At 40.7% G+C, this 26,372-nt stretch overlaps 1 protein-coding gene across 6 annotated transcripts in view; it reads right to left on the bottom strand.

Annotated features, from left to right (window-relative positions):
* Positions 1 to 5,450: 5,450 nt before the first annotated feature.
* The window catches only part of Trip11 (thyroid hormone receptor interactor 11), a 73,233-nt gene continuing 52,311 nt past the window's right edge, over positions 5,451 to 26,372 (bottom strand). For all 6 annotated transcript variants that reach the window (XM_027419136.2, XM_027419139.2, XM_027419140.2 and 3 more), the window contains 5 exons: positions 15,978 to 16,059; positions 14,379 to 14,493; positions 13,709 to 13,825; positions 13,432 to 13,576; positions 5,451 to 9,263 (listed from right to left, as the gene is read on the bottom strand). In XM_027419136.2, coding sequence (XP_027274937.1) covers positions 9,043 to 9,263; positions 13,432 to 13,576; positions 13,709 to 13,825; positions 14,379 to 14,493; positions 15,978 to 16,059 — 680 coding nt within the window. In that variant the 3' untranslated portion in view covers positions 5,451 to 9,042. The remainder of the gene's footprint in view (positions 9,264 to 13,431; positions 13,577 to 13,708; positions 13,826 to 14,378; positions 14,494 to 15,977; positions 16,060 to 26,372) is intronic.

The following is a 26,372-nucleotide window of genomic DNA, read 5'->3' as shown; positions in this document are numbered from 1 at the left end:
CACCAACATTCCCAGGAATCCTCCTGACTTCCACCCACTCAAGCTGGGGTTACAATATGTAATGGCTACCAGCTTGTCCCATGGATGCTGGGATGAGCACTCCAGCTTTCGTGGCTGCACCACTTAGCCATATTCCCAGCCCAAAGTATGGCTTTTTCTTTTTCTCCTCTCCCAGGATCTACTTTCCTTTACTTTGGTAATCATTCAGACTTACCATCAACATCCATGGGTATCTGGATGTTGGTTGGCATGGTAACCCGTGGATATGATGCCTGATTACTCTGCCTGGACTGCTTGAAGGGGCATTCCATTCTAAAATGTCCATCTAGAACTGCACTGGAAGCTTGCTGGGTATGAAACTTATGACCACAAAAGGAGACCTGACATTTAATTTCAAGTTAGACTGTTTTGAGACAGTAGTCTTGAAGCAAGTTTTGCTGGGGCAAGCCTTCCAGGGTCATAGTAAGATATTGATACTCGAGCCAGTCTTCTGAGCTAGGACAATAGACGTGGGGCAACAGGAAATAAGATCAGTTATGAAATTCTAGTAAGAAACCACCTGGGTTGATAATCTGGGACTATAACTGGAACTCTAGAGATGCTGAGGGCCAGTCTGAGAATAACCTGGTCACCTTCTGCAGCATCCAACATTGTTACAGAAGTCACTGTGGAGTCCCTTCATTTCTAGGCTTACACATGACCTGTGTGACCCCTATTTCCACTGCCCCGGTTTGCTGTGAGAGGTGCACACACCCCTGCCTCTTCCAGTAAGCAATGGATACTGCTTGGCTTTAGAGGCTCATGTCAGAGCATAGAAGATGCCAAGTATAGAGGCTTCTGGCCCAGGTCATACCTATAGGTGGTACCACAGGAAGCCCTATGCCCCTCTATCCTGGATCTGTGTACCCATCTCTGTGAATCCGGACATGATGGATCTGGAGTTTCAAATAGTAACATTTCTGGAGAGGTCAGGACTGAGAGAAGCATTCATTGATGTCTGTATCACCCTACACAGAGTAACTCCAAAACTGCCTCCTTATTTGGTGTAGTTTTAAGATGTGCTGTTGTAAAAAAAGGAAATGCTTAAAAAAAAAAAAAGTAGGTGGAAGTCTGAGATGCAACAAGAGCTGGTGGCCAGAGTTGATGTTGGAAAAGGTGATGATGGGCACAGAACTTGCTGTGTTTGCTACCTGTGTGTGTGTTCAAGCCTTTTCTAATGCAGCACTGTTACGATGTGATGAGGCCATGAAAAGCTGATCACTATTCCCTGCATTCTTTGGACACTCCTGAAGTTTCTGTTCTTGCAACCGCACTTTGAAGTCTTTGTGGGCCAGATCCAACATCTTGGCCCACAGCTTTTTTCTGACCTTTTGGTAAATGTGGGTCATACTTTCTTCTTAACATTTCTCATTATCTCTGGTTAAAAACTGCACAATTTTGGTTATAATGAGGCAACTACTGACCTCTGATCTATATATTCCTTTTAGCTTGACTAAATTATTTAATTTGGGCAGTTTGTCTCACCACAGGAAAGCATAGCTGTTCCTCAAGCTCAGTTTTACATTCTTGCTTGTATTTCTAGTCTGATTTCCCAGGGTCAGTCCTCCTGAGATCAGTAGTCAGCCATGCTTGCTCTTGCCCAATCTGCAGAGTCCCTGCGGCTTCCACACACAGCAAGTGGAGCAGCCAATCAGGTCCACATCATATTGAGATCTCTCTCCCAGTCAGGCTTTGTCTGTCCCCTGCAACTTGTGACTTCTTCCTACCCAACAGTGCAACAACCCAGACTAGCTACTACTCTCCCTGGCAGGGTTGCAGTGGATTCCTGCTAGCCCACCACCCTTCTCCTGTCTTCCTTACCAGCCCTGAGCCAATACCATTCTGCACCAAAGATGCTGGTTTTCATGATAAGCTCAGAGGTTTGGGTGAGAGGAGCCACAGCAGGAAGGTCCCAGATTCCAAAAGTTCTTACACAAAACCCAAGAGCTTTTCAAAAACTGTTTTCAGCTTCTTGATTGCACTTGTAAACTTTTGGCAATTCCCAGAGGCCCCAGTGGTTGCTCTTTTAACAAGTTAGTTTGCTTTCTGCAAGAAGGACTGGTTGATCTCTTCATAATGGCCATCCAGGTTCCCCTAATAGCTGGTATTTCACACACACTGGAGATTGACAGAAGGGTAAATAAATCTCAGCAAGTAAATCTGATGTCCAAAGTAGGAAAGAAGAGGCATGGACAGGCAGATCTACACAAGATCCTATTTCAAAAACAACACAACAACGTGGTTGGTTAGGAGTGCTGAGCGCTCTTCCAAGGGACTCAAGCTCAGTTCCCAGCATTCATACTGGCTGGCTCACAACCATCTGTAACTCTAGCTCCAGGGGATCCAACACCCTCTTCTGGCCTCTGTGTGTGCAGCATACACTGTAACACATGAATAAAAGTCTTCAAAACCAAAAATTTTTAAAAATGATCAAACAATCAAACAAACAAGAACAAAGAGAGCAAAAGGCAGACTGACTGGAAAGAGGGAAGTCTTCGTTTCTTTTCTTTCTTTTTTTTTTTTTTTTTTTTGGTTTTTCGAGACAGGGTTTCTCTGTGTAGCTTTGGAGCCTATTAGCACTCGCTCTGGAGACCAGGCTGGTCTCGAACTCACAGAGATCAGCCTGCCTCTGCCTCCCGAGTGCTGGGATTAAAGGCGTGCACCACCAACGCCCGGAAAGTAGCTGTGCAGTGAAGACTTAACTCAACTAACTACTTTTTCAGCACAGGTGCCACAACTACTAAGCACCATCCCGAGCGAGCAGAGATACAGCTGAACAAATGAATCTAAGGCTCCGTTAGCAAGTGTACCAGATGTGGAAATGCTTTAAGAAGACTTTTTTGAAATTTCAAAAGACTAAACACCCCTCCCCCCCATGTAAGTTTTAAAACATAAAAAATTAACTCGTCCATTTAGAATTTTACAAACCAGTGAGGGGATGGCTCAGGAGGGAGAGGTGATTACTGTCAGCCTGATTAACTTCAGTTTGATCCACATGATGGGAAAGAGAACTCCCACGTGCTGTCCTGGAGTTCACACACGTGCACCCCACACACATACAAAATAAGCTAAACTGTAATAAAAACAACTTATAATTGTATCCTGATGGTCCCTTTTATTCTATAAAGTACCTGAAAACAAACTTGGCTAAGGGGCTCACAGGTGTCGCACAGGGAACACAAGGCCAATTATTCAGCTTTGTTCCTTGCTCTTTCAAAGAAATGATATCTCCCTTCCCTAGCTGTGGGGATGTGCCCTCTGGAAGTGGGTACGGTTAAGGACACACACATGTCACTGTGACTCAAGGGTAGAGACCAATCCTGCACTCAGAGAACTCACATGTCTTCAACATCTAAACATGCCTTCTATTCCAAAGTGACAACAACAACAAAAAATGCACCTTGGACTGCTGGGCTATCTAGAAACAAATTTAACAGACTTTATATGAAATTCAGCCAAATACTTCAAATCACTGAGACGGAACTGAGGGCCAGAAATAGTGAACTGAATTAAAGGCTGCTGAAGCTGAAAAAGAATGTGTAAAAAGACAGCTGAAAATTCTCAGTTAGGCGTCATTACAGGGAACTTATTGACATCTTAACCCGGCAAGACTAAAAGGAATGATTCCACGTTAGGAGCCAACGCTGAAAACCAACCAAGGGTTCACATGTTTGCCTTAAGTGATCTAAGTAACATTTTTAAACTGTCCCCATCTCCAAGCCAAATATTGTTGCAATAATAAAGGATTATTAATTTATAGGATGTGCACAGTCTTGACAATGTGCTTAAAACCCTCAGTGACATCTCCATTCACATGACCCAAGTCAGGGACAGGAGGGCAAGGTCCAGCTGCTAACATCCTGTACTCCACTAGAAGCCACTAGAACCGGTCAGGGTGGGAACCACTGGCTGTTGTTGACATTTAGTTACTAGCTTGCTTCCTTCAGGGTTTGCTCCTCCCATTTGCCTGCCAGTCCCAAATCAAGGCCCTCTAGCTCTCAACATGTGTGACCCCGAGTGTCTCTCACCCACTTGGCTCAAGCCTCAGAACAGACCTTTCTCAGGTCTTCTCAGAGACTTCCCACAACACACCTCTGCTGTCTGTACCCCTCTTCTTCACCCCTGTCCAGGGGGAGTCTCTCCCACCTGAGGGCCAATCTCCCCGCTGCTGTCCTTTCTCTTGGGCTCCCCATTGCCCTTCCCACAGCACCTACAGTCTCTCTGCTTTAAATGACTCTCCACCCTAACGTCAGCAAAGCTGCCTACCAACACAACCTCCACTTGCCCCCCACCACTCTGCGAAAGGCTTTGTTCTCACCCTTCTATACACCTCACTCTAGTCAAACCCCGAACAGTTCCTGCTTCCTCAATTCAATGGCAGTAAAATGACTCATGTAATGCACAGATGAACAAATGTGTCAGTGGTCGTTTGTAACTATAAGACTGTCATGGTGGGTATACTTCAGATGTGAGAAAAATTAGGCCCTCAAAGTAATTTCGTTAAAAGTCACACAAGAAGAGTGAAATTCGTAACTCCAATTCAGCTGTCAAATTAAAAAAAAAGAAAACTCTTCCAATAATGTTATTACACGAATTAAAAATAGGTTCTATCAGGGCTGGAGAGATAGCTCAGTAGTTAAGAGCGCTGGCTGCTCTTCCAGAGGACCCAGGTTCAGTTACCAGCACCCACATGGCAGTTCACAAGAGTTTGTAACTCCAGGTCCAAGGGATCTGACACCTTTACACCAATGCACATAAAATAAATTATTCTTAAAAATAGGTTCTATGAGCCTACAATCTACACCGCCAGAGATGCTAGTAAACAAGGAGGACCTTAAGAGAGACATACATGGTCCCCTGGAGAAGGGGAAAGGATCCTGAGCAAATTGAGAGCACAGGAAGAGGGGGTAGGGAACTACGAGAATGAGAAGGGAAGAAGAGGAAGGATGCAGCGGTCATGAGGGAGCAGAAAGGTTGAGTCCGGAAGAATAGAAGAAAGGGTATGTGATAGGTAGGGCTTTAGTTGGGGAGGGTGTTAGGGGAAGGCAGGAGAGAGAAGGGAACTGGGATATTCATGTAAAACAATCTTGTCTCTAATTCAAATAAAAAAATGATAAAAAAAAATAAGTTCTATGTCTAAGAGAAAATGAAGATGTACTAACTACCTTGGAGAAAGACTAAGTGACCAGTGATCCACACTACTCTCTCTGAAGGGAAAAGGAATATTCAGCTAAACCCCCAGACCCTCCTTTCACACACAATCCTCAAGTCTTTTAAGTAGTCCCTATTTAACATCCAAGGCTCAAATTGAATCCTGACAGTAAATGTCCTGCAGTGGATGAAGACTGAGTCAGCAATCAGCAGAGGCAATACGTGGAAGTCATTTCTCCCCCTAAAGAGACGCCAGCAGCTGTTTCCCAAGTGTTTTTATTGTGGATGAAGACACGGCCAACTTAAATCATTTTTATTTAGAGGTTTTTCTTTTTGCCTTGCAATGCTCCTGAGAAATCCAAGAGTGCACTGGCTTTAACTCTATATAAAACACAACCGAATCTCATGATACAGTTGGAAATTTCTCACATTTGTTATTTTCCTACAAATCAAAAGACAAAGTACCAATTTTAAGTGATTAAATCATAATAAGTTAAGATATAAAGACTGGCAAATTATCACAAATGTCAACATTGCAATGATCATTGTTTTTCCATAGGAATATATAAAATAAATATTACCTAACGTAGCTGATATTTACAGAAGGTAAATTTTTGGTGCCCGATAATGCTTTAAGTGCTCTGATATATGAAAATTTCTTAAATTTAAAACAATCCAGTTTAAATGCAACCCTTTCTATGGTTTTCGTCTCTTTGCCTGTGCCTGCCTCTCCTCCCTGTGGCTGACTAGGTAAGGGCTTGCACTCTTGAATCCTTTGGAAGGTTAAGAACTAAAGGCTTTTCTTGGGTGACAGCTGATGTTTAACTGGCTAGCCGCGTGCCATCTCTTTTTGCCTATATACTTTGGTTCCCCCATCCCCTTTTAAAAAACAAACAAGAATGTCAGGAAGGAGAATTCACAGAAGCACATGCTAGTGATTACATTCAATCAACTCCAATGGCAGGGTGAATTCTTGGTAGTGTATTTCATTGTACTTGAAAACCATTAGGAATGTTGTGAAGAACTGTGGCTTCCACGGCAAAATTCAGCCACAAAATCTACCAAGCGCACAGAGATATCAACAGTGAAGTTACTGCAGTTCCAACAGTGCAGTAAGTCTGTGGCACCTGATGCAGAATTGAACTGCAAATTCCACCGAGTGCTGGAAGATATCAAGGGCAGACTTACTGCAGTCAGAGCACTGCTGGCGGTTCCCATGGGTAACCAGAGTGCATGCATGCTTCTCCATCTCTGCTAAGAAGTTTCCTTGAGCAGATGGTTCATCTCTGACACAACTTAGTTCAGAAAAACTGATGAGTCATGTCTGGGTTAGATCAGTGCACACTTAGCATGCATACAACACAGACATTAAGGTGCTGCAGCTTTCAGACAAGGCCATATACTTCAATAGCAGCCATGTAATTCTGTGTTCTTTGATAGCTGGGTGTGAAGTCCCCCACAACAGTTTTCAGACTCAGGCTAAGTGAAAGGGTGGGGAGGGCAGGTTATTTTGGTCAAGGAACTTCAAATGTCATAAAGGTATTTCAAATATAAAATATAGTTTAAATAGTCACATGTACTTCCTCTTTAAAAGAAAACATTTTACATGTTCCATTTTCTTCTTAGTGTAAAAACTAGTCTTCCAGATGCTTCACATGGAACTTAAAATTCCCTGGCAAGCAGTAAATGCTCCAGACTAGTGAGTGAGAGCAACTTTTAAGGGACATAAAAAAACCTACATCAGTAGACCCTCAACTTACAATGGCTTAACTGTTTCAATTTTGGGGTGTGCTAAAGTGATATACTTTAGGCAGAAATTGTACTTCAGATTTAGAGTTTCTCTTTTCCCAATGCTGGCAGCAGTGGGAGCTGTGGCTCCCAGTCAGCCTAGTGTGGTCCTGAGAGTAAGCAGCCAAGTTAAGCCAGGCCGGCTGACAGTTGGGTACAGCAAATGAATGATTATTTCAGATGTTTTTAATTACAATGGCTTACTGGGCCATGAGCCCACTGTAAGTTGAGGGGCATCTGTAACATTGGCAAAACTGGTGGGAGCAGCTTAACATTTCTCTGATGCCAACTTTTTCTAACATGTATTGGGGAAAGGAACTATATATAAATAAGTTAGTTTAAAGACACATGTGACACCAGGAAGCAGCATTGTCTCAGTTACTCAATTTTTCAGAAAAAGGTATTTAACCATCAACACATCATTAAAACCAAAACCTCCAGTCTTTTAAACACAATAGAAATACACAGCTTATCACAGGTAAATTCACAAACAGCCCAACTTAGCTATGACAGGTGCCAGGACTGTTGACATTTATGAGTTAGTCTGGTTTCTACCCTTCCTTGCTATACAGGCTTCTCTGTTTTAAAGGTTTATCTGAACTTAGAAAATATGCAAGAAATGACTTTTAAATGTACAATGTCAACAACGAATACAAATATGAACATCCTGATACAACAAAAGCTGTGAGTCAGGATTTTTCTCTTTCAAAACTAACGGCTTTGTAAAAAAGTACAGTAGTACTGGCTGTAAGTTCCAAACGCCTGGTGCTGGTGGTGCACTGCACGGAGCACCACAGCGCAGCTCAGACAGAGGCAGGAGGTGGTAGGTCCCCAGATATTGCTAACTGTGGTCTAAGGCTTATGTGGATGCAGCCATACAGCGTAACACGTACACAGAGTTACATGATTTTGTGCATTTGTGCAAGGGGCCCTTTAAGCTTTCATGGTGGGGTGTGTGTGTGTGTGTGTGTGTGTGTGTGTGTGTGTGTGTGTGTGTGTGTGTGTGTGTGTGTGTGTGTGAGACAGGGTCTCACTAGCTCTGGCTAGTGACCCAGTAGCTCTGGCTAGCCTGAAACTCACTGTGTAGACTAGGCTGGCCTCAAATTCCTAAGAATCTGCCTGCTTCTGCCTCCCAAGTGCTGAGACTAACCATACACCCCAGGCCCCGCTGGAAACATGTAGTTTTAGATGACACTTAAAAAAAGGACAGTTAAGCTCCTGAAACTAAATGATACCATTTAGTTACTAACAGCATGTACTCCACAATAAAAAGAAACAAACTACTGATCCATGAAACAACTTGGGTAGATCTCAAGGGAATTATGCTACATGAAAATACTCATCTCAAGAGGTTACATTAACATGTAATTTCATTTAAACAGCATCCACAGAATAACAAAATTATAGAGGGTGACAGTTAGTGGTTTTCAGGGGCTAGGGTGGGCAGCAAGGGTTAGAAAAGGGCAGCTCAGGGGACCCTTTGGTGAGAGGTTGGGTCTTAACTGTGATGGCCAGATGAATCTACACATATGATAAAACAGGCACAGAACCAAATACCCCTGTTGCCTCAGGGCACCCACCACTTCCCAGAGCAGCTTTGTCCCCTCCCCACAAGAGGCCTCAGTGGTGGCTGAGGCACATTGCAGAGCATCTTCTGCTCTGGGCAGAGCCGCCTTTATCCAATGCCTTTTTTGGGGGGTGGGGTAGGGTGGAATAAAAGAAAGATAAACCACATGCCCCTATATTAAATGAGCTTGAAAATCTGAGGAGATAAAAGCAGACATAGTTATTTTAAGAGTTCTGTAAATTAAAAAGTAAACCAAATGTTTCTAGTTTTAAATTAGGTGCAATTATACAGTGAACAAAAAAAGCAGATTATATAGCAGTTACTTACTCTTCTGACACCTGCAATTTCTAAAAGCATTAAGAATATTTTTATTAACAGAGAAATTACAACTACAAACAAATAATGACTCTTTCCAGAAGGCCACTTTGTGATCAAGTTCACACATACGGTGTTCATGATTTCCTAAAGTGCTGGATAGTCTCTGGCTTGAAAGCTTCCTACTGCTTTAGAAGGTCTTTCAGTACAAGGCCAGCGCTGTTGTCAGGTGACACTGGCAACGGTGTGAACGTGGGGAGAACATCTGAGATCGGTTTCAAAAGAAGATGCCCAGGCCCACCAGGTCCGTGTCCAGCTGGGTTCATAAGGGGCACAGCTGCTGAGCGGGGAGCCAAGAATGGACTCAGATCTGTCCTTCTTCCTGCCCTGGGTTCTGCTGTATCTAAAAGATAAGATACAGATTATTTGGTTTCTATCCTTCACAAAGAGGTGACATGAAATAATCCTCTGAGCACAGTAAAGAAACCTGTTCCAATAACTTTATCAAACTCATCAAAATAGTCGTTGGGGTTTGTTGAGACAAAGTCTCTAGGGGTGTCTAATCCAGCCTGGCCATGAACCTAAGATCTCTAGGGGTCTCTAGTCTAGGCTGGCCAGGAATCTAAGGTCTCTAGGGGTGTCTAGTCCAGCCTGGCCAGGAACCTAACTAAGGTCTCTAGGGGTGTGTAGTCCAGACTGGCTAGGAACCTAAGATCTCTAGGGGTGTCTAGTCCAGACTGGCCAGGAACCTAGTGGCTGAGCATGCTCCTCCTGTCTCTACCTTGTAAGCTGGAACTGTGCTACCATGCTCAGTTTTGACACTTATCAATTAATCACTACTATCAATTTTTAAATTCTACCCTGCTGATCATAACACTACTATTTAGCACAGGTTTGGGCTATTCTTTATTCAAAATTAGAACACCAACAGACCCTCAAATGCTAAGCATAAAATACAAATTTATGTGCCAGCAAGATGGCTCAGCAGACAAAAGTACCTGCCTCCAAGCCTCCAACCCTGATGACCTATGATCTAAGTTCAACCCCAGAACCCATGTGGTAGAGGGAATCAAACCCCCAAAAGTGTGCATGAAGTATACACACTTTCACATATATAGACACATGTACACACAATATACAAGTAACATTTAAAGAATACCAGTGTGTATTTTAAAAAACCTCATGAAAATTCACTCCTCGTCAAAGCATTTTCTGATTTAAAAAAAATGCCACATGTACTCTGGGATTCCATATTTGGCTACCTACAAATTCAACTGATATTGCTGCTGAGTTCTGGATCCTACAGCAGACTCTATCTGTGAAACAGAGATAAGCAAAAGTATGGGAGGTACAGAGGTCCCTGTGTTCACAGATAAGCGGGACGCTAAACACATGTGGTCATTCCTTCAAAAGGAGGGATGTCTAACCTGTTTCCACCCAAAAGCTGAGGATGGATGTGGCTAATATCTTGGTGACCTTTGTGCTATCTGTGTAGCCAAGACTACAATGGATCCTCCCTAGACCCTTACAGTGTGCTTCTCAACCTATAGAAACTATCTTTATAGGAGGTACCACATAAAGTCAGTCTACGGAACCCATCTTTTTTTTTTTTTTTTTTTGGTTTTTCAAGACAGGGTTTCTCTGTGTAGCTTTGGAGCCTATCCTGGTGCTCCCTCTGGAGACCAGGCTGGCCTTGAACTCACAGAGATTCGCCTGCCTCTGCCTCCCGAGTGCTGGGATTAAAGGCGTGCGCCACCAACACCCGGCTATAGAACCCATCTTTGTGGAAGATTCATATGTAGTTTACAAAGAGCTTTGATGCAGTCATGTCTTCATTGTGTACAGGGACTTTATTGTGTACAGGGACTGAATCATTTATCACCAGAAAAAAATGTCACCAAATTGTGCTGTACTTAAAAATGACTAAAATAAACTACTCAAGGTCAGAGAACTGAGCTGCTTCCTGCCTCCCAATGATCATTACTGTGCAGGTCATGGTGGTCCCAGAGACCCCAGCATAAAAGAGAAGAAATGAAGAAAAAGGAAAGGTACAAAAGAAACAGAAGAGTATTTGTAAGCACTAAAACACTGATTAAAGTTTCTTATTCTCAAATAATATAGCTGTATAACGGAAAGCTTCACTTGCTTAACAGTTTTGAAATAATGGTGTGTAAGTTGCAGGGTTACTTCTCATACCTACCAGAAAGATGAAGGACTTGAGAACTTAGACTTCCCAGTGATTGTGATAGCTATGAAAAATGCTGGTGGCATACCATATTATTATAGTGATGCAATAGTAATTAAAACTAATTTTCCAGAGGAGCAAATAATGTATGCATATATGACTCAATCATCTTTTTAGACATATGAAGGCTGGAGAACATTATCAGTGGTATTATTTCTCTATCAGCTTGGGCAGTCATTTTCATAAGACTAGGTGTTTGGCTTATGACCTGTCTTAGTGGCTATAATTCTGCCTTATTACCCAAGAACACTAATAACTCCACTGATGAAAGCTAGGCAAACCCTGGGAGGTCCCTTCTTAAGCCATGGGAAACTAAAAAATGGGCACTAAGACAAAGACAGAACTAAACTCATTATATGCAGCTGTTGCAGAGCACTTCTGGGTTCTCATGCTGGACTTCCTATGACCAACAAGTTTCCAAACTGGAAAAGCTCCTATGCTGCTTGCTAAGCTCTACACACTGTGAACACAGGGGGACACTCTACACACAGTGAACACAGGGGGACACTCTCTGTCAACACAGGGGGACACTAAACTCCACAAACTAGTAAATACAGTATGAATACTAAGCTTGTGTTCTTCATGCAAACCCTGCTACAACTCAGCCTACCTCAAACTGATACATACATCAAGCTGAGCTCAGTCGATGAAGAAAAGAGAAATGGATGGACAGATAGATGGATGGATGGATAGATGGATGGACGATGGGAGGGAGGGGTGGACGAATGGAGGGGAGATAAAATGATGGGAAAGGCAGAGAAATGTGGAGACCTTTTGATAAAGAATGTGAGAATCTCTTTTAAGAAGCTAAACCTATTGCAAAATGAAAAGAAAAATGTCCTCAGTATAGTCTGTACCTGAGAGTGACAACTTTTAACTGAATTTAGCAGCCAAACCTTTTACTTTTTTTTTTTTTTAAAGCACAGCTCGGCTGGGCATTGGTTTTGAATGCCTTTTTTTTTTTTTTAATTTTATTTATTTATCATGTATGCTACATTCTGCTTCCATGTATATCTGCACACCAGAGGAGGGCACCATCTCATAATGGATGGTTGTGAGCCACCATGTGGTTGCCAGGAATTGAACTCAGGACCTCTGGAAGAGCAGTCAGTGCTCTTAACCTCTGAGCCATCTCTCCAGCACCCCCAAACCTTTTATCTTAATGACAGATAAACTTTATTACTCCACCTTCATATAAGAGTTCAGAAAAACAGAAATTATCTGTCTAAATAAGAAAAGCTTTAAAAATTCTAAAACAGGCCGGGCGTTGGTGGCGCACGCCTTTAATCCCAGCACTCGGGAGGCAGAGGCAGACGAATCTCTGTGAGTTCGAGGCCAGCCTGGTCTCCAGAACGAGTGCCAGGATAGGCTCCAAAGCTACACAGAGAAACCCTGTCTCGAAAAACAAACAACAACAAAATCTAAAACATAAATTCTTTAATATTTAATCCAAATTTAACTATGAAGCATATGATATATACCTTAAGTCTATACTAAAATATATGATTCTAAATTAAAATATGAAAATTACAGGGAAAAAAGAGTTGGTTTACAGTCTAGTGGATAATTCAATTCCAACTCCAGATATTTTACTACATGCCAGTATCATCAATGTGAAATAAATAAGACCATTACAACTCAGTGGGATCAAAAACATATACACATGTAGCCAACAAAAATTTCCTTCCAGACAGATCTTTGCACACCCAAGGGTGCTTTTATTCTTGGATGTTTAGGTCAGTTAACTAAACCAATCTTATTATTTATGTTATTTATGTGACATATTATTTATGTGACAAGGTTTGGTTTTGGAATATGAGAAGTCCAAAGATGAAAATCATTTTCAAACTATATGCGTCTAACTTTGATTACTAATAACTACTATCAGAGAGAAATGAAAACAGGTGACAAAGCAAAGATATAACTAGTTCACTACCATTTCTAGAAGAGTAATTCAAAGCGGCTTACAATTAAAGCAAATAAAAATCACAGATTCCTATAATGTCTATAAATATACTGCAATATCTATTACTTGGTTGTGTGTGTGAAAGTAACCAATGAAAGGTTTCTTATAAAGACAAAATAATTCTCATAAAGAATAATTTTGACACAAAAAGATGAAAATATTTTATGCTATTTATATTAATTAAAGCAAATAAATAACACGGTACTACAACAAATAAGGCCCAAATTTAGTGATATTAGAATTTTGGAAGCAGTATTACATATTTCAAAAACACTAAAAATGTAATGTCACTATAAATCTAAATCTTAAGTTAAACATTTGATTTTTACCACTGAGGGAAAATCAAGTGTCTAGTTTTACCTTTGGAGCTTCCAGGTATGCTGGCGTCAACTTTCCTTCTACCTGGAGAATCCAGAGGTTTCAAGTCATGAACTGACAGCTTTGGGGGTGGGGCGGACGGATGAGATTCTGTTTCCAGAAACTTAACGAAAAGTTCTGAAAAGGACTAAGAGAAAATATTTGGTTATGTTACTAGGGTTGAATTAGATGATGTAAAAAGAAATCTGATACCATGCAAATGGGTGTGATTTTAATCATTTCATCATTCATGTTCAGCAAGAGTAAAACTGGGTCTTACACTATTGAACACAGACTGCTGATTTGGTCTCAAAGGTGTATTGGGCACACTTTTCGATCCTCCTCCAAGCCATCCAGTCATCCACCGAGTAACACCTCCTTGATCTTCGGCAAACAACTGCAAGAACATTTTTAAACAGAAAAATATTATCAACATAAGACAAGAAAAACAAGAACCTCTCTTATGCGGTTTCAGGGAACAGTAAATCACATTTTATACTTCAAATTCTAGTAAAGGTTTCCTACCACTAACAGAGGTTACAGAGAAAATAAAACACTACCCAGCACAGACCTGAATAAATGTTCTGGGTATGGTTATGTCTCAAAAATGTCAATAATGTGGTCTGAGAACTAGTGTATAAGTTATAAAATATTTACACTAATATCACACAAACTGAACAAACCTACCTCTTTGATTAAGAAAACTATATTAAACCTGTTCTATATATAGTGAAAATAAACTATTTTCCACTATGCCCCTATATTATAAATGTAATTATAAACATATTTAGTGTGAGAACCAGGATGTAGCTCAGTGGTGGAATGCTTACCTAGTGAAAGACATGCTAGGCTCCATCCCCAGTAAAAGAGAAAGAGAAGGAGGAGGGAGAGGGGGGAGAGCGGAGCAGAGAGTGAGGTTGGGGATTAGATTGGTTTTACTGTCTGGTTACCTGGTCCATTTCCTCCCTTTTAACACCCAGGATGCTTCCCATTAGTCTCAGCACTTCATGACGTTGATTTTTAGGTATGTGGAAATGACCAATGAAGAGGTTTCTCATGAGGACTCTATAAAAGCAAGGCAGAAATAGCCTGTGTCAAGCTAACATGGCCTACCTAAGATAAACATACCCATACACTAAACAAACATTTACTTATATTTAAACAATGAGATGCTTAATTAAAGACTGAATATAAGGTATTCTAAAGTGGCTTTTTAAAAAGTCTAGTTGGGAATATTTCAGACAAACCAAAACACACACTTAAAAAAAAAAAATCACTTTTAGGGGCTGGAGAGATGGCTTAGCAGTTAAGAGCTCTGGCTGCTCTTTCAGGGGACCTAGGTTCAATTCCCAGCACCCACATGGCAGCTCACAACTGTCTAACTCCAGTTCCAGGGGACCCAACATCCTCACACAGACATATCTATAGGAAAAACACTAATACACATAAAATAAAAATAAATTAAAATAAAAAAACACTAATAGCCAACCAATTCTTTAGACCCATAACTAACCGAGGAGGTATCTCATAGGTAGCTTTCAATACCTAATGAGTTGATTCTCATCTGAGAGACATGAAAAATGGATATAAATGTTATATGCCCCAACCATATTTATTAAGGACTTTAAATAATATCTTATATTTTAAAATATTAAGTGAGATATTATTGCAAAAATAAGTAGGTTTCAGGCCAATACATTCAAACAGGTTAGATGTGTTCACTTAAGGGAAGTAAAGAAAGGAAAATATGCCAGGCGGTGGTGGTGCATGCCTTTGATCCAGCACTTGGGAGGCAGAGGCTGGCACATAGATCTCTGAATTCCAGGCCATCCAGGTATACAGAATGAGTTCCAAGACAGCCAGAGCTATACAAAGAAAGCCCATCTCAAAAAAAAAAAAAAAAAAAAAAAAGGGGGGGGGGAGAGGGGAATATTAAAAATAAACCTTTTATTTTCTAAGTATTTCATATACGAGTAATCTTTTTTTTTCCCCCTGAGACAGAGTTTTTCTGTGTAGCCTTGGATATCCTAGAGCTAACAGAGATCCGCCTATTTCTGACTCCCAAGAGCTAGGATTAAAGGCGTGTGCCACTGCCCTGCAGAAAAAAAAAAAAAAAAAATTAACTCTTGAATATGGCTTTGAGAAAAGAAATGAGTTGGGAGAAACAGACTTTAAAAATAAAAGAACGTAAGTTACTCTATTGACTGTCATGAAAACTACCTACGCTTCACTATATAAGAAAAGCAAACACCTTCTTGAAAATGTGGTCACATGTAAACATCTGCCATAGCTCCACTGTTCTCTGAAAAGCTATTCCTATAACTCAGAAAGAGTCAAGAGGCAATGCTCAAAAACAAGGATGGTCAATGGTGCCCCCTCGCCTTTAATCCCAGTGCTCAGGAGGCACAGGCAGGCAGATCTCTGTGAGTTTGAGGCCAGCCTGGTCTACAGAGCGAGTTCCAGGGCTGGCTCCATTGCTACTGGGAAAACATGTCTCAAAAAAACAAAAACAAAAACAAAAACAAAAAAAACAGGCAATGCTCACTCACTTGTCCACTTTTCCTTCTGTGCTGCTCACTAAGTTCATCAACTTCTTCTGCGCATCATCCAGCATCTCTTCATGGAGGGCATCTGTTTTAAAGTGGATAAAGACAGCATTAGTGAGCCAGCCTGGACAGACCTACTTAGAAATGTGAGTGTATGCCCTATTCCAATTGCGATCATCTCTTCCTTGGTTCGAGGAACCTGGACAGAAATTGCCGAGAAGGCAGGGGATGCAGGATTTCACATGGTCTGCCCCCAGTAAAACAATAAGTTCCTTAATAGCAGTGTAAAAATCACAACAAGTTTCACTTACAGGCAAAGAACAAATGGTCACTATTGCTTTCTTGCACAATGTATATCCAGAGCAACTCTCAATTAATGGGAGGAAATAGAAATGACAACTTTAGATTTTCCTTGCTGTGTTTTCTTGGCTGGGCTCTGTTGTTGATGAGCCCTAAGAGTATCTAACCAGCTCATACCATGGCTTAGAACAGTTGACAGGGCAAAGCACTCTGGGGCAAGGACACAGCAAATCACAGTTAAAAGCTCTACCATCCTAATCGTGCTACAACGCTTTTGACTGATTAAAAAGGATGCTTAGATGATTTCCAACTTTGTACTTTAAAAATAAGCAAAACCTGTAAAATGGTTGGATCCAGGCAGTTTTTAAAGGCGAAATTTAAAATTAAATCAGGAGATCCCCTGTGCACGAGCTAATCGTGCAAAAGGATCAAGAGCTCTTGGCTAAAGAACTTCTCCAAACCTTTCCATCCAAGTCTACACCTTTTACTTAGAAGCAGACGGTAGAGCCAAAGAGGTGCTTAGTGATTTTAAGGAAATGTAAAAGTGTTCATCCTAGACAAAGGCAAGAGGAGACTGCTTGTAAGGTCCCAATACAGAGTCACCCACCCACTCCTTCCCTGACTGGGAATGGCTAGGCAAGTCCCCTTACCAGACACCAGGCCTTGCAATAACATTTCCTATTGCCTTTTGAAACATGAGAGTTTTAGATTTTGATGAAGTCTAATTTGTCTTCTTCTTGTTTTTGCCCAGTACTGTGAAGATTTACTCCTATGTCTTCTAAGAGTTTTTATGGTTTTGAATACAAAATTTAGGGTCCTGATCCTTATCAAGTTCATTTTTGTTTGTGGTATGAGAAGGTGTTCTCTACATGGGACAGCCGCTGCCCCAGCATTACATGGTGAAACCCTGTTCTTTTGGCACTATTCTGAAAAATCAACTGACCGTCAATGTCTGGTGCATTTTCCTACTCTTGCTTCCCACAGAATTCTGCATGTGTTTCTCTCTCCAATGAAAGGCTTTTATTGACAGGACTGCCTACTCTACTGACTGGACTCATAACCACTCTTCACTCTGAAGTTCCTAACTTACTTCCTTGCATGAATTTCCTCTGAGACACATTAGCTCTCTCTGTTGTCTCCATTCTGTCCTGTACAATGGCTAGAAGGCTGACTTACAGTACTAAAGACAAATATAAAGCAGTCACATTAAAGGTTTACAATGGCCTGTGGTTCTCTAAATTGCAAATTTCTAAATTACAAAATGTCATTCATATAATAGGCTAACTTTACCAAAATAGAGATGGTTGCCATAACCATATTATAAAAACCAAGGTTTGTTATTTGGAAAATCTCCTACAAACTTTCCTGTCTTTCCAGCAAGGAACTGAAATTGGATATAAAAGGCAGGGAGAGGGGAAGGGGGGCTATTACTGAAGTCTGACTTAGTAAAAGACATTTTTTTCGACTCTTCAAGTACTTTATAGTACAGGCACATGTCGCTTTCCCCAGCATTGCATTCTAGATGGAACAGCACTCTTGGCCACAGGAAAACATGGAATCAGCAAGCTGAAGCAGAAGTCCCTATAAAGACCTCCCCTCCTCCAGGACTCCACAATGGTAGCAGAGAAACAGCCCAAACCTCCCCACTCTATGCACATGTGCCTGTACACTCGTGTAGAGTCTGAGGAGGGTGTCAGGTGTCACTCTATCTCTCTCTGCCTTAGTCCCCTGAGACAGGGTCTGTCACTAAAGCTAGTAAGCCTTGTGATCTCCAGCCCCCACAGTGCTAGGGTTATAGGAACAACTGCAGCCAAAAAGTCTTGTTAGATGAATTCTGGGATCCAAACACAGGTCTTTATGCTTGCACAGCAAGCCCTCTTATCCATGAGCCTCCTCTCTATGCCTGCTACCTTCCCCTTATAAATTATGTTGATTAATTTTATACTGATTGCATTCCAAAATGATAACAATTAGGAAACACGTTATTTAAAATAAATTATAAAAATTAATTTCATGAAGCTCAGTGGTTAAGAGCACTTGCTGCTCTTGCAGAGGAGCTGGTTTAGTTCCCAGAGACCACATGGTTGGTGTCTCACTAACACATGGAACTCTAGGCTCTAGGGGTCTGATTCCCTCACGGACATGTACTCACATGGTGCACATAAACCCATGCACGCACACACACACACAGATAATCATCTTACTGAGATTTTGCCTGTTTTTTATGTGCAGGAGTATTTTGCCAGCATGCATGTCTGTGTACCACATGCATGTAGTGCCTATAGAAGCCAGAAGGCATCACATCCCCTGGGACAGACTGAAGAGATGGGTGTGAGCTTCCATGTGGGTGCTGAAAATCAAATGCAGGTCCCCTGTAAGAGCAAATACTGAGCGCTCTCTCTCTCTCCAGTTCCAATAAGTAATCTTAACAAAAAGTAATTTAATTTTTATTCTTTTTTAACCATTTCTATGTAGCCATTAAAAACAGAAGTTACAACATGTTTGCAATGTCAAGCATTCAAGACCCTGGGGCAGAAAAATTCCTAATTTGAGGCACCCTGAACTATACACAGTGAAGCCAGCCTATGCGTTCTCAAAAGAGAGAGATGGAAAGAGGGAAGAGGGAGAGAACCACATGTGGCTCACAGTTTATCTGTATTGGATAGTATGTTCGTACCACATAAAGCTACATTACACTGTCTCCCAGTTTAAACAAACAAGGAAAGCAGCAAGTAAGCCGCTGAGCCAGGAGATGGTTCAGCAGGTAAAAGCACTGCTCTGTAAACTAATGACCTGAGTTTTGTCCCTGGAATCCACAAAAAAGGTGGAAGGAGAGAATTGATTCTACAAAAATTATCTTCAGATCTCTATATGCCCCATGGCAGGCCTGTGTACACACCTAGTGCACATCATATGTGCACATAATAACAACAAATAAAATATTGTTTTTACTAAGCTGGTCATTGTGGTTTGCACCTGTGGTTCCAGATGCTAAGAAGGCCAAGGTAGGAGGATCAGTTGAGCCTGGGGGTTTGAACCCAGCTTGGGCAACATAGTGAGACCTTAGTTATCTCAAAGAATCACAACCAAACAAAGGCCTGAAAGAAGAACAAACATCTTCAGAGTAAAACTCATAAAGCAAAGATTCTAATAAAAGTTATTTGAATAAAGTAAGTCAGAAAACCATAGCATCGTATAGGTCAAAGTGACAAGATTAAATTGTCTTAAACTCACTGGGTGTTGGTGGTGTACGCCTTGAATCCCAGCACTAAGGAGGCAGAGGCAGGTGGATCTCTGTGAGTTCGAGACCAGCCTGGTCTAGTTCCAGGACAGCCTCCAAAGCCACAGAGAAACCCTATCTAGAAAAACAAACAAACAAACAAACAAACAAACAAAATTGTCTTAAACTTACTATTAGTCCCTGAACTAAGGCAACCTCAGGTGCTTAAATGTACCATGATATTTGAGTAGAGAAAGGAAAAAGAAGAAAAGGACCTCAGAACTTAGAGCAGCACGGGAAGGAATGTATTAATTTTGAGGGCTTAGAAGAAAAGGAAATCCCACACCCATTCCAAAGTCCCTGAAGACTCATCTTTTTCTTCAGCAACACTTGCTCTCCTCCCCTCAGAAATGCTGAGTATTTCTCTACAAAAGCTGAACTCAAGCCACAATTTGAAATCAGAACTATATTTATATGGGCAAGCAAAGTATTATTATTCAGAAATGGGTTCTAGTCCAAATACAACAGTCCTGTGAATAGTCACAAACGCCCAAATAATTCTTTAGAAATGCAAGCTGGGGTTGGGAAGCATTTTCAAGTTAAGCAATGAATCAGCTGAGATGGAGTCTAGTCTCAAGAAAGCATGACTCCCGAGTGTGTGACACAGTAAATCCTCCACAGCAGAGCTCAGAAACACCCAGAGATGATGTCACAGTCTTAGAATCAAAATTGGATGTGCAAGAGTGAATCATAACTTTATATTTCACTTGTGATTAATGACAGTGCGCGATGCCACCTTCAGAGAGCAGCTTAAAGTGTACCCTACTTTTTTATGTACCCCTGGTTGTCTCATGGCTAAGTGCCTATGAGCAGGTTTACTCAACAGTCAGCTGAATGAGACAAGGGTGAAGACCAGAATAAGAACCAAGCAACCCCAGAAATGAACTGTGCTCAAGGCCAGGCATGGTTTGCCTCTTTTAAATGAGTGTGCTCTTGCAAAGGATTTTGAGAAAATGAAATAAATGACCAAATGCTGGCTTTCTAAATAGCAAAGTGCTTTCATATGATCTCCTTCTTTCCTTTCTTTGAGACAGGGTCTTGCTATGTAGCCCTGGCTGTCCTGGCACTCCCTCTGTAGACCAGGCTGGCTTCTAATTCACAGAGACCCACCAGCCTCTGCCTCCTGGGTGCTAGGATTAAAAGCATGTGCCTCGCCTAGCTTTCATCTGATTTCTTAAATAACAAATTCATTGTTAAATTTTGCTCTAATCAACAGCAATCATACATATGGCTTTGGTTGATACTGATATTTTGTGATTTTTTTCCCCCTTAGTTTGCATTTTTCTCATTTTTAAGAGCCAAGGCAAAGGAGAGACCAGGAGAAAGAAAAATGTTTGAAAGGTAATTTTATTTGTCCATATAAATGTCAGTAAGTAAATTAGGTATGAGATCCTATTTGCATTGGCAACTTAACAATTTTTAATTTTGATTTCTAAATATGTGGCTACGTGTGGGTAATGTATGTCTTAGTTAGGGTTTTGTAGCTGTGAAAAAAATAACATGACCAAAAACAACTCGGGGAAGAATTTACTTCAGCTTATAGTTTCACAGAACAGTCCATCACTGAGGGAAGTCAGGGCAGAAATTGAAGGCAGGAATCGGAAGGCAGAAACTGAAGCAGAAGTCATGGAGGAGTGCTGCTTACTGTCTTGCTCCTCATGGCTTACTCAGCTTGCTTTCTTACAGCATACAGGACCACAAGCCTGGTGTGGGGGGAGGGGCACCACCCACAGTGTGCTGGGCCCTCCCACATAAATCAGAAAAAATGCCCTACATGCTTGCCCACAGGCCAATTTGGGTCAGGGCATTTTTTTTTTTCAATTGAGATTCTCTTTTTCCCAAAAGAATCCAGCTCCCGTCAAGTTGACATACCTACCCATCACAGTGTACATGAGTACAAGTGCCCTTGGAAACCAGAAGAGGATGCCCAGTACCCTGGAACTACAACTACGGGTGGTTGTGTGGGTATGGGTGCTAGGAAACAAACTTGGGTCCTCGGCAAAAGCAATATATGCTCTTAACCAGTGAGCCATTTCTCTAGTCCCTGAAATAAACTTCTGTGAGAGCCTCTCCAGCACTGAGATTACAGGTAAGCCAACACACCCAGCTTTTACGTGGGTGCAGTGATTGAACTCAGGTCTTCATGCTCAAGCACTTTATCAACAGAGCCTTCTCTCCAGCCCCCACATATATAGCAATATTTTTAACATGTTTTCCCTCTCTATTAGTCCCCTGAGCCTTCACTACCAATTCAGATAATTCACAGTTTCCATATACAAAGTTTTAAGAGAATCTTTATCTAGAAAAAAAAAAATATATATATATATTATATATATATATATATATATTATATATATATATATTTAAAAAGTTTTACTGGGGGCTGGAGAGATGGCTCAGCGGTTAAGAGCACTGACTGCTCTTTTAGAGGTCCTGAGTTCAATTCCCGGCAACCACATGGTGGCTCACAACCACCTTTGAATGAGATCTGGTGCCCTCTGCTGGCATGCAGGCAGAAGACTGTATGCATAATAAATAAATGAAATCTTAAAAAAAAAAAATTACATAGACAAAACATATCCCAAAAGAAGACTGCAACTTGTCACTGACCAAATGCTGGAATGCATTTCCCACTTAGTGAACATTAACACCACATCAAACCCCCTGAGCACAGAAGATTTTCTAGGCCTCAGTACCAACCTCATCTCCTATGCAAATAGCCATGGACAACATCCCCAAAGGTGAGACCTATTCTGCCCACATGGTTTTACAAAGCTCTAATTAAGCATCACCCTAGAAAGCCAGGACCTATCATATCAAAATCCAGATTTTGCCATCCCTTGAAAGACCTAAGATTTGCAGCAATGGGCTCACAAGCCTGTGCAGAAATAATGAGGTTGAGCTGAGACTCTGCTACCCATACCAGAAACACTTCAACTCACCAGTTTTTATCAGGCCTGTCCAATCTGTATCCAGGAGTAGCTATGAATGCAGCTTAACACAAAACTGTTAGCTTACTTAAAACATGACGAGATTATTTTCGGGGGGGGGGGGGGGGGGGAGGGAGCACTGGAGTAAAGGCAAACCAACCGTACAGTTCTCCAGTGTGATTACGATGTAACATTGCAATGTCAACAGGTTGGAACCATCTGTGCCTGTCTCCCTTGCTGTTTTGGTATTTAAAGTTTACAATCTGCTTGTGATTCATGACTAAGTTTCATTTTCCCATATAGCAAATCCCTTCTACTTCTACCTTTCCAACCCTCCATACCAACAAACCCACCACACCACGCCATACCACACACAATCACATGCACACTGCTCTTTCAACACTTTGAGTCTGCCATCTCAATTTCATATGAATCCCTCCCTGTCTAGAATGATTTTCCCTAGCTACCAATGTACTTAGCCTGCACATATCCATCACTTAAGAAAAGTCAAGTCACCATTACTATGTCTTACATTCCCATACCACTATTACCAAATAGAATGGATAACTCTTTCAAAACGATGTCTTTTAAAACATTTTTATTAGTTCCTGGATAATTTTGTACGATGTGCTTTGATGATATTTACCCCTCCTCCAGATTCTCACAGATATACTCCCCCATCTCTATACCCATTTTGTGTCTTTTTTCCCTTTATTAATTAAAAAAAATTCATATGATATATGTGTCATTTTATTTACAACCCATCAAGTGCAATGTGTGTTGCCTATATATTTCTGGATGTGTGTCTTCCATTTGACCACAGTTACTCATTGGTCAGGGAGTGCACTCTTAAAGAAAAATGGATGACTCTTCTCCCAGGGGCTATCAGTTGCCAATGCTCCACAGCCAGGGGCAGACTCTGTACTCACCTCCCAGTATCTGTTGGAATTTTTGTCTGACTCAAGTTTGCACAGTCCTTGTGCATGCTGTTACAACTGTGGGTTCATGTGTGCAGCTGCCCTGCTATGTCCTTGTCATTGTGTGCCATTTCTGGTTCTTTCAAAACAATCCCTTGTATGTACTTGATTACATGTTCTCTTTTCTCTTCCTGCCTGCCACCCTCCTGAAGGAGACCTTTGTCACCTGTTTATCCCAGGGCCTACTTAGTGCTTGGTACTCAGCATATAAACAATGAATACTTGATATAACAATGAATGAATGACTGGTATTCTCTGGGAAGGACTGATAAAATAAATTACATACTGAATGACTCAGCCATTACTCAAAAAAGGAGATAAAATATTCTCATCAGCACATAATCCACTTTTTCCTTCTGCTTATAGAAATTAGTTTTCAATTGCAAGTTCTAAAACATTGTTCAGTTTAGATAACAATATCAAGTATCAAACATGTTTAAAATGTAACTAGAAGTACAAAATAACTTATTTACCTAGTATACTTTCCCCCTTAATTTAAATGTTGGCATTGTCTAGCATACCCAGATGTTTATATCATTACTTTTAACCATTTATGGAAATTCAGAACATTGCATCTGGTACTTCTTATATGTTTCCTCTAAAACCGCCACTTCTGCCAAAAACATCTATAAAGAACTCTCTCAAAAGATTTGGGTAACAAAGCGTCTGGGAATGTATTTGGCTTATGTTCAACAGGACATTATATATTTTCTTGTATAAATCATGTCCTGGAAAATGGAATGTCTTATTTAAAATAAAAACTCAGGCACATTCACATCAAAAAGGTAGTTCCATGTGAAACATTTCAAGCTCCTTTTGTCTCGGTAGCTTTAAAACACGTTTTTATGTTTCATATATTACAGTAACTTTTACTGAACTCATTTTAGACATATTTCTAGACTTTCTTTTTAAAAGTATTCTAAGGAAATTTTCCATTTTCAATTCATACAAGACATTTTAAAAAGGCGTCACTAACTATTTTTAAAAATTAGTTACAAAGTCTTTAAGGTACAAGTATAGGGGCTTGGGATGCAGCTGACTTTCCAAGCCCACTCAAGACCTTCGGTTCCATCCCTAGCACAGGAAATAGGGAAAACATAGGCATCACCTGGCAGGTAGAGCAAAAGCTGTTCCTCACGCTACAATTACATTTCTATTGCTTATGAAAACTTTGCATGCCACAAAACTCAGAGTTTTTTAGTATTAATTACCAATTCAAAAAATATCTTACTTTCCATTTCAAATTACCTAATCATTTTCATTTAAGATGGAATTTATTAAGAGCAATTAAGGAAATGGAGAAAATATACAACTACATATATAACAGTGTATGTACCTTTTAATGGCAGCTATACTAGGTTTACACAGGTGATACTGTCTCATCAATAACAAGTCCACAGCAATCCTCAACTCTGAGGAACTAAGAATAAAGACACCAGCCTACTTACTCAATTAATGGCCTGGTGTGCTGACGGAAAAGTACTGGATGGCATGTGAAAGGAGTTTTAGAACTGTGTTAAAAAGACTGTTCTGGGTAAAATGCTATAACAGTAACCCTCTACCAGTCAACACTGCCTATTAAAATAGAGCATCTATAGACTCTTAGGGTTTCTCTTGTGGGGGGATGAATTAGCCTAACTAGTTCTTATAGTTTAAATAGTTTTCACACTTGCTAGTGAAATCCTCCTAGTGGCTTAGCACTTTTTTCAAGTCTCCATCCCTTAACAAGAGGAACTAAATATGCCCCTTACGGCCACTGCTGTGTACAACTGTCTTAAATTACTACCTTATAATGCTGGTCATGTGCCATTTCCTTCGCTCCTTGAAAAGGGGCCTATCTAGTGTTCTACACAGCAGCCAACATGTAGCCAAGCAGCTGGTCTTTATTAGGTGCTTACTGACTAGTAAAGCGTCAGGCATCTGTCTTTATGTCTCTCTGCAGGGCCCATGAATGCCCTTGGTTCATAACCATGGTGCAGGTACCTGACATTAACAATCACATACTCTAAGAGGGACTGATGTCATCCATGCTGCACTGCTTTAATACTGGAGTCATTAATATGTAACCACTCTTTCCTTATGTTTGGATAGACTGAATCATATCTTGGTAGTAATGATATAATCAACCATTCTGAATAAAAAACACCACTTCTTAAAGTAAATTTCCTAATATTGTCTAATGTTGAAACAGCAGATCGACTAATCATTAGTCTACAGAGGCTTAGAAATAAAACAATACTTTGTCTTTACAATTCAAGTCTGTGTATTTTCTTGCAACAAAAACCAATTTGTCTTTTTCAAAATTGTTTCTCCTGGCAAAAACTTTTGCTGTCTGGCCAACTTTTGTGTTAAAAATAAAGTACAGTGTTACAACATCAATCAACATGTAAAGTACTTAGTGACTTACAAAAATATACAGGGATGCTTTGTGAAGTAAGTAAGCCAATCAAGAATTTATATTATCAAATCAAGAATACAGCATTGAGAAAATCAAATCGCATTTGTGTTTAGAGATATAAATGTGGTACTAAGTGCTTAGGTAATGTAAGAAAACACTGTTAAGAGAAGCTATAAAAGGCAAGAATAATTTAAAGACATAACAACCAACTGTCTCGGTGTTCCCCTTCCTGTCTGTGACACTCTACCTCCTTGGCCTTTTCAAATACTAGTTGTATGAGCTGAAGTAAGCGGAGTTTTCTCTCTAATTCTGACTCCCTAGAATGAGCCCAAAGTCCCTACTTATTAAAAGTGAGTATTAATTATATTTAACACAAATAGGAAACCAGGCTACCCGCCCTACCAGCTACAATGAAGAAAACTGAAATATTTCTACTCATAGAAGTTTAAAGAGGTGCCAGAGCAAACACCAAATACTGCATGCAGTTAATTCACAGACTCATTTTCATCTGAC

The sequence above is a fragment of the Cricetulus griseus genome, chromosome 5 (assembly GCF_003668045.3).
Source record: "Cricetulus griseus strain 17A/GY chromosome 5, alternate assembly CriGri-PICRH-1.0, whole genome shotgun sequence".
In the NCBI taxonomy this organism is placed as follows: Eukaryota; Metazoa; Chordata; class Mammalia; order Rodentia; family Cricetidae; genus Cricetulus; species Cricetulus griseus.
The sequence above is the reverse complement of the archived record's forward strand: the minus strand, read 5'-3'. Positions and strand labels throughout refer to the sequence as shown.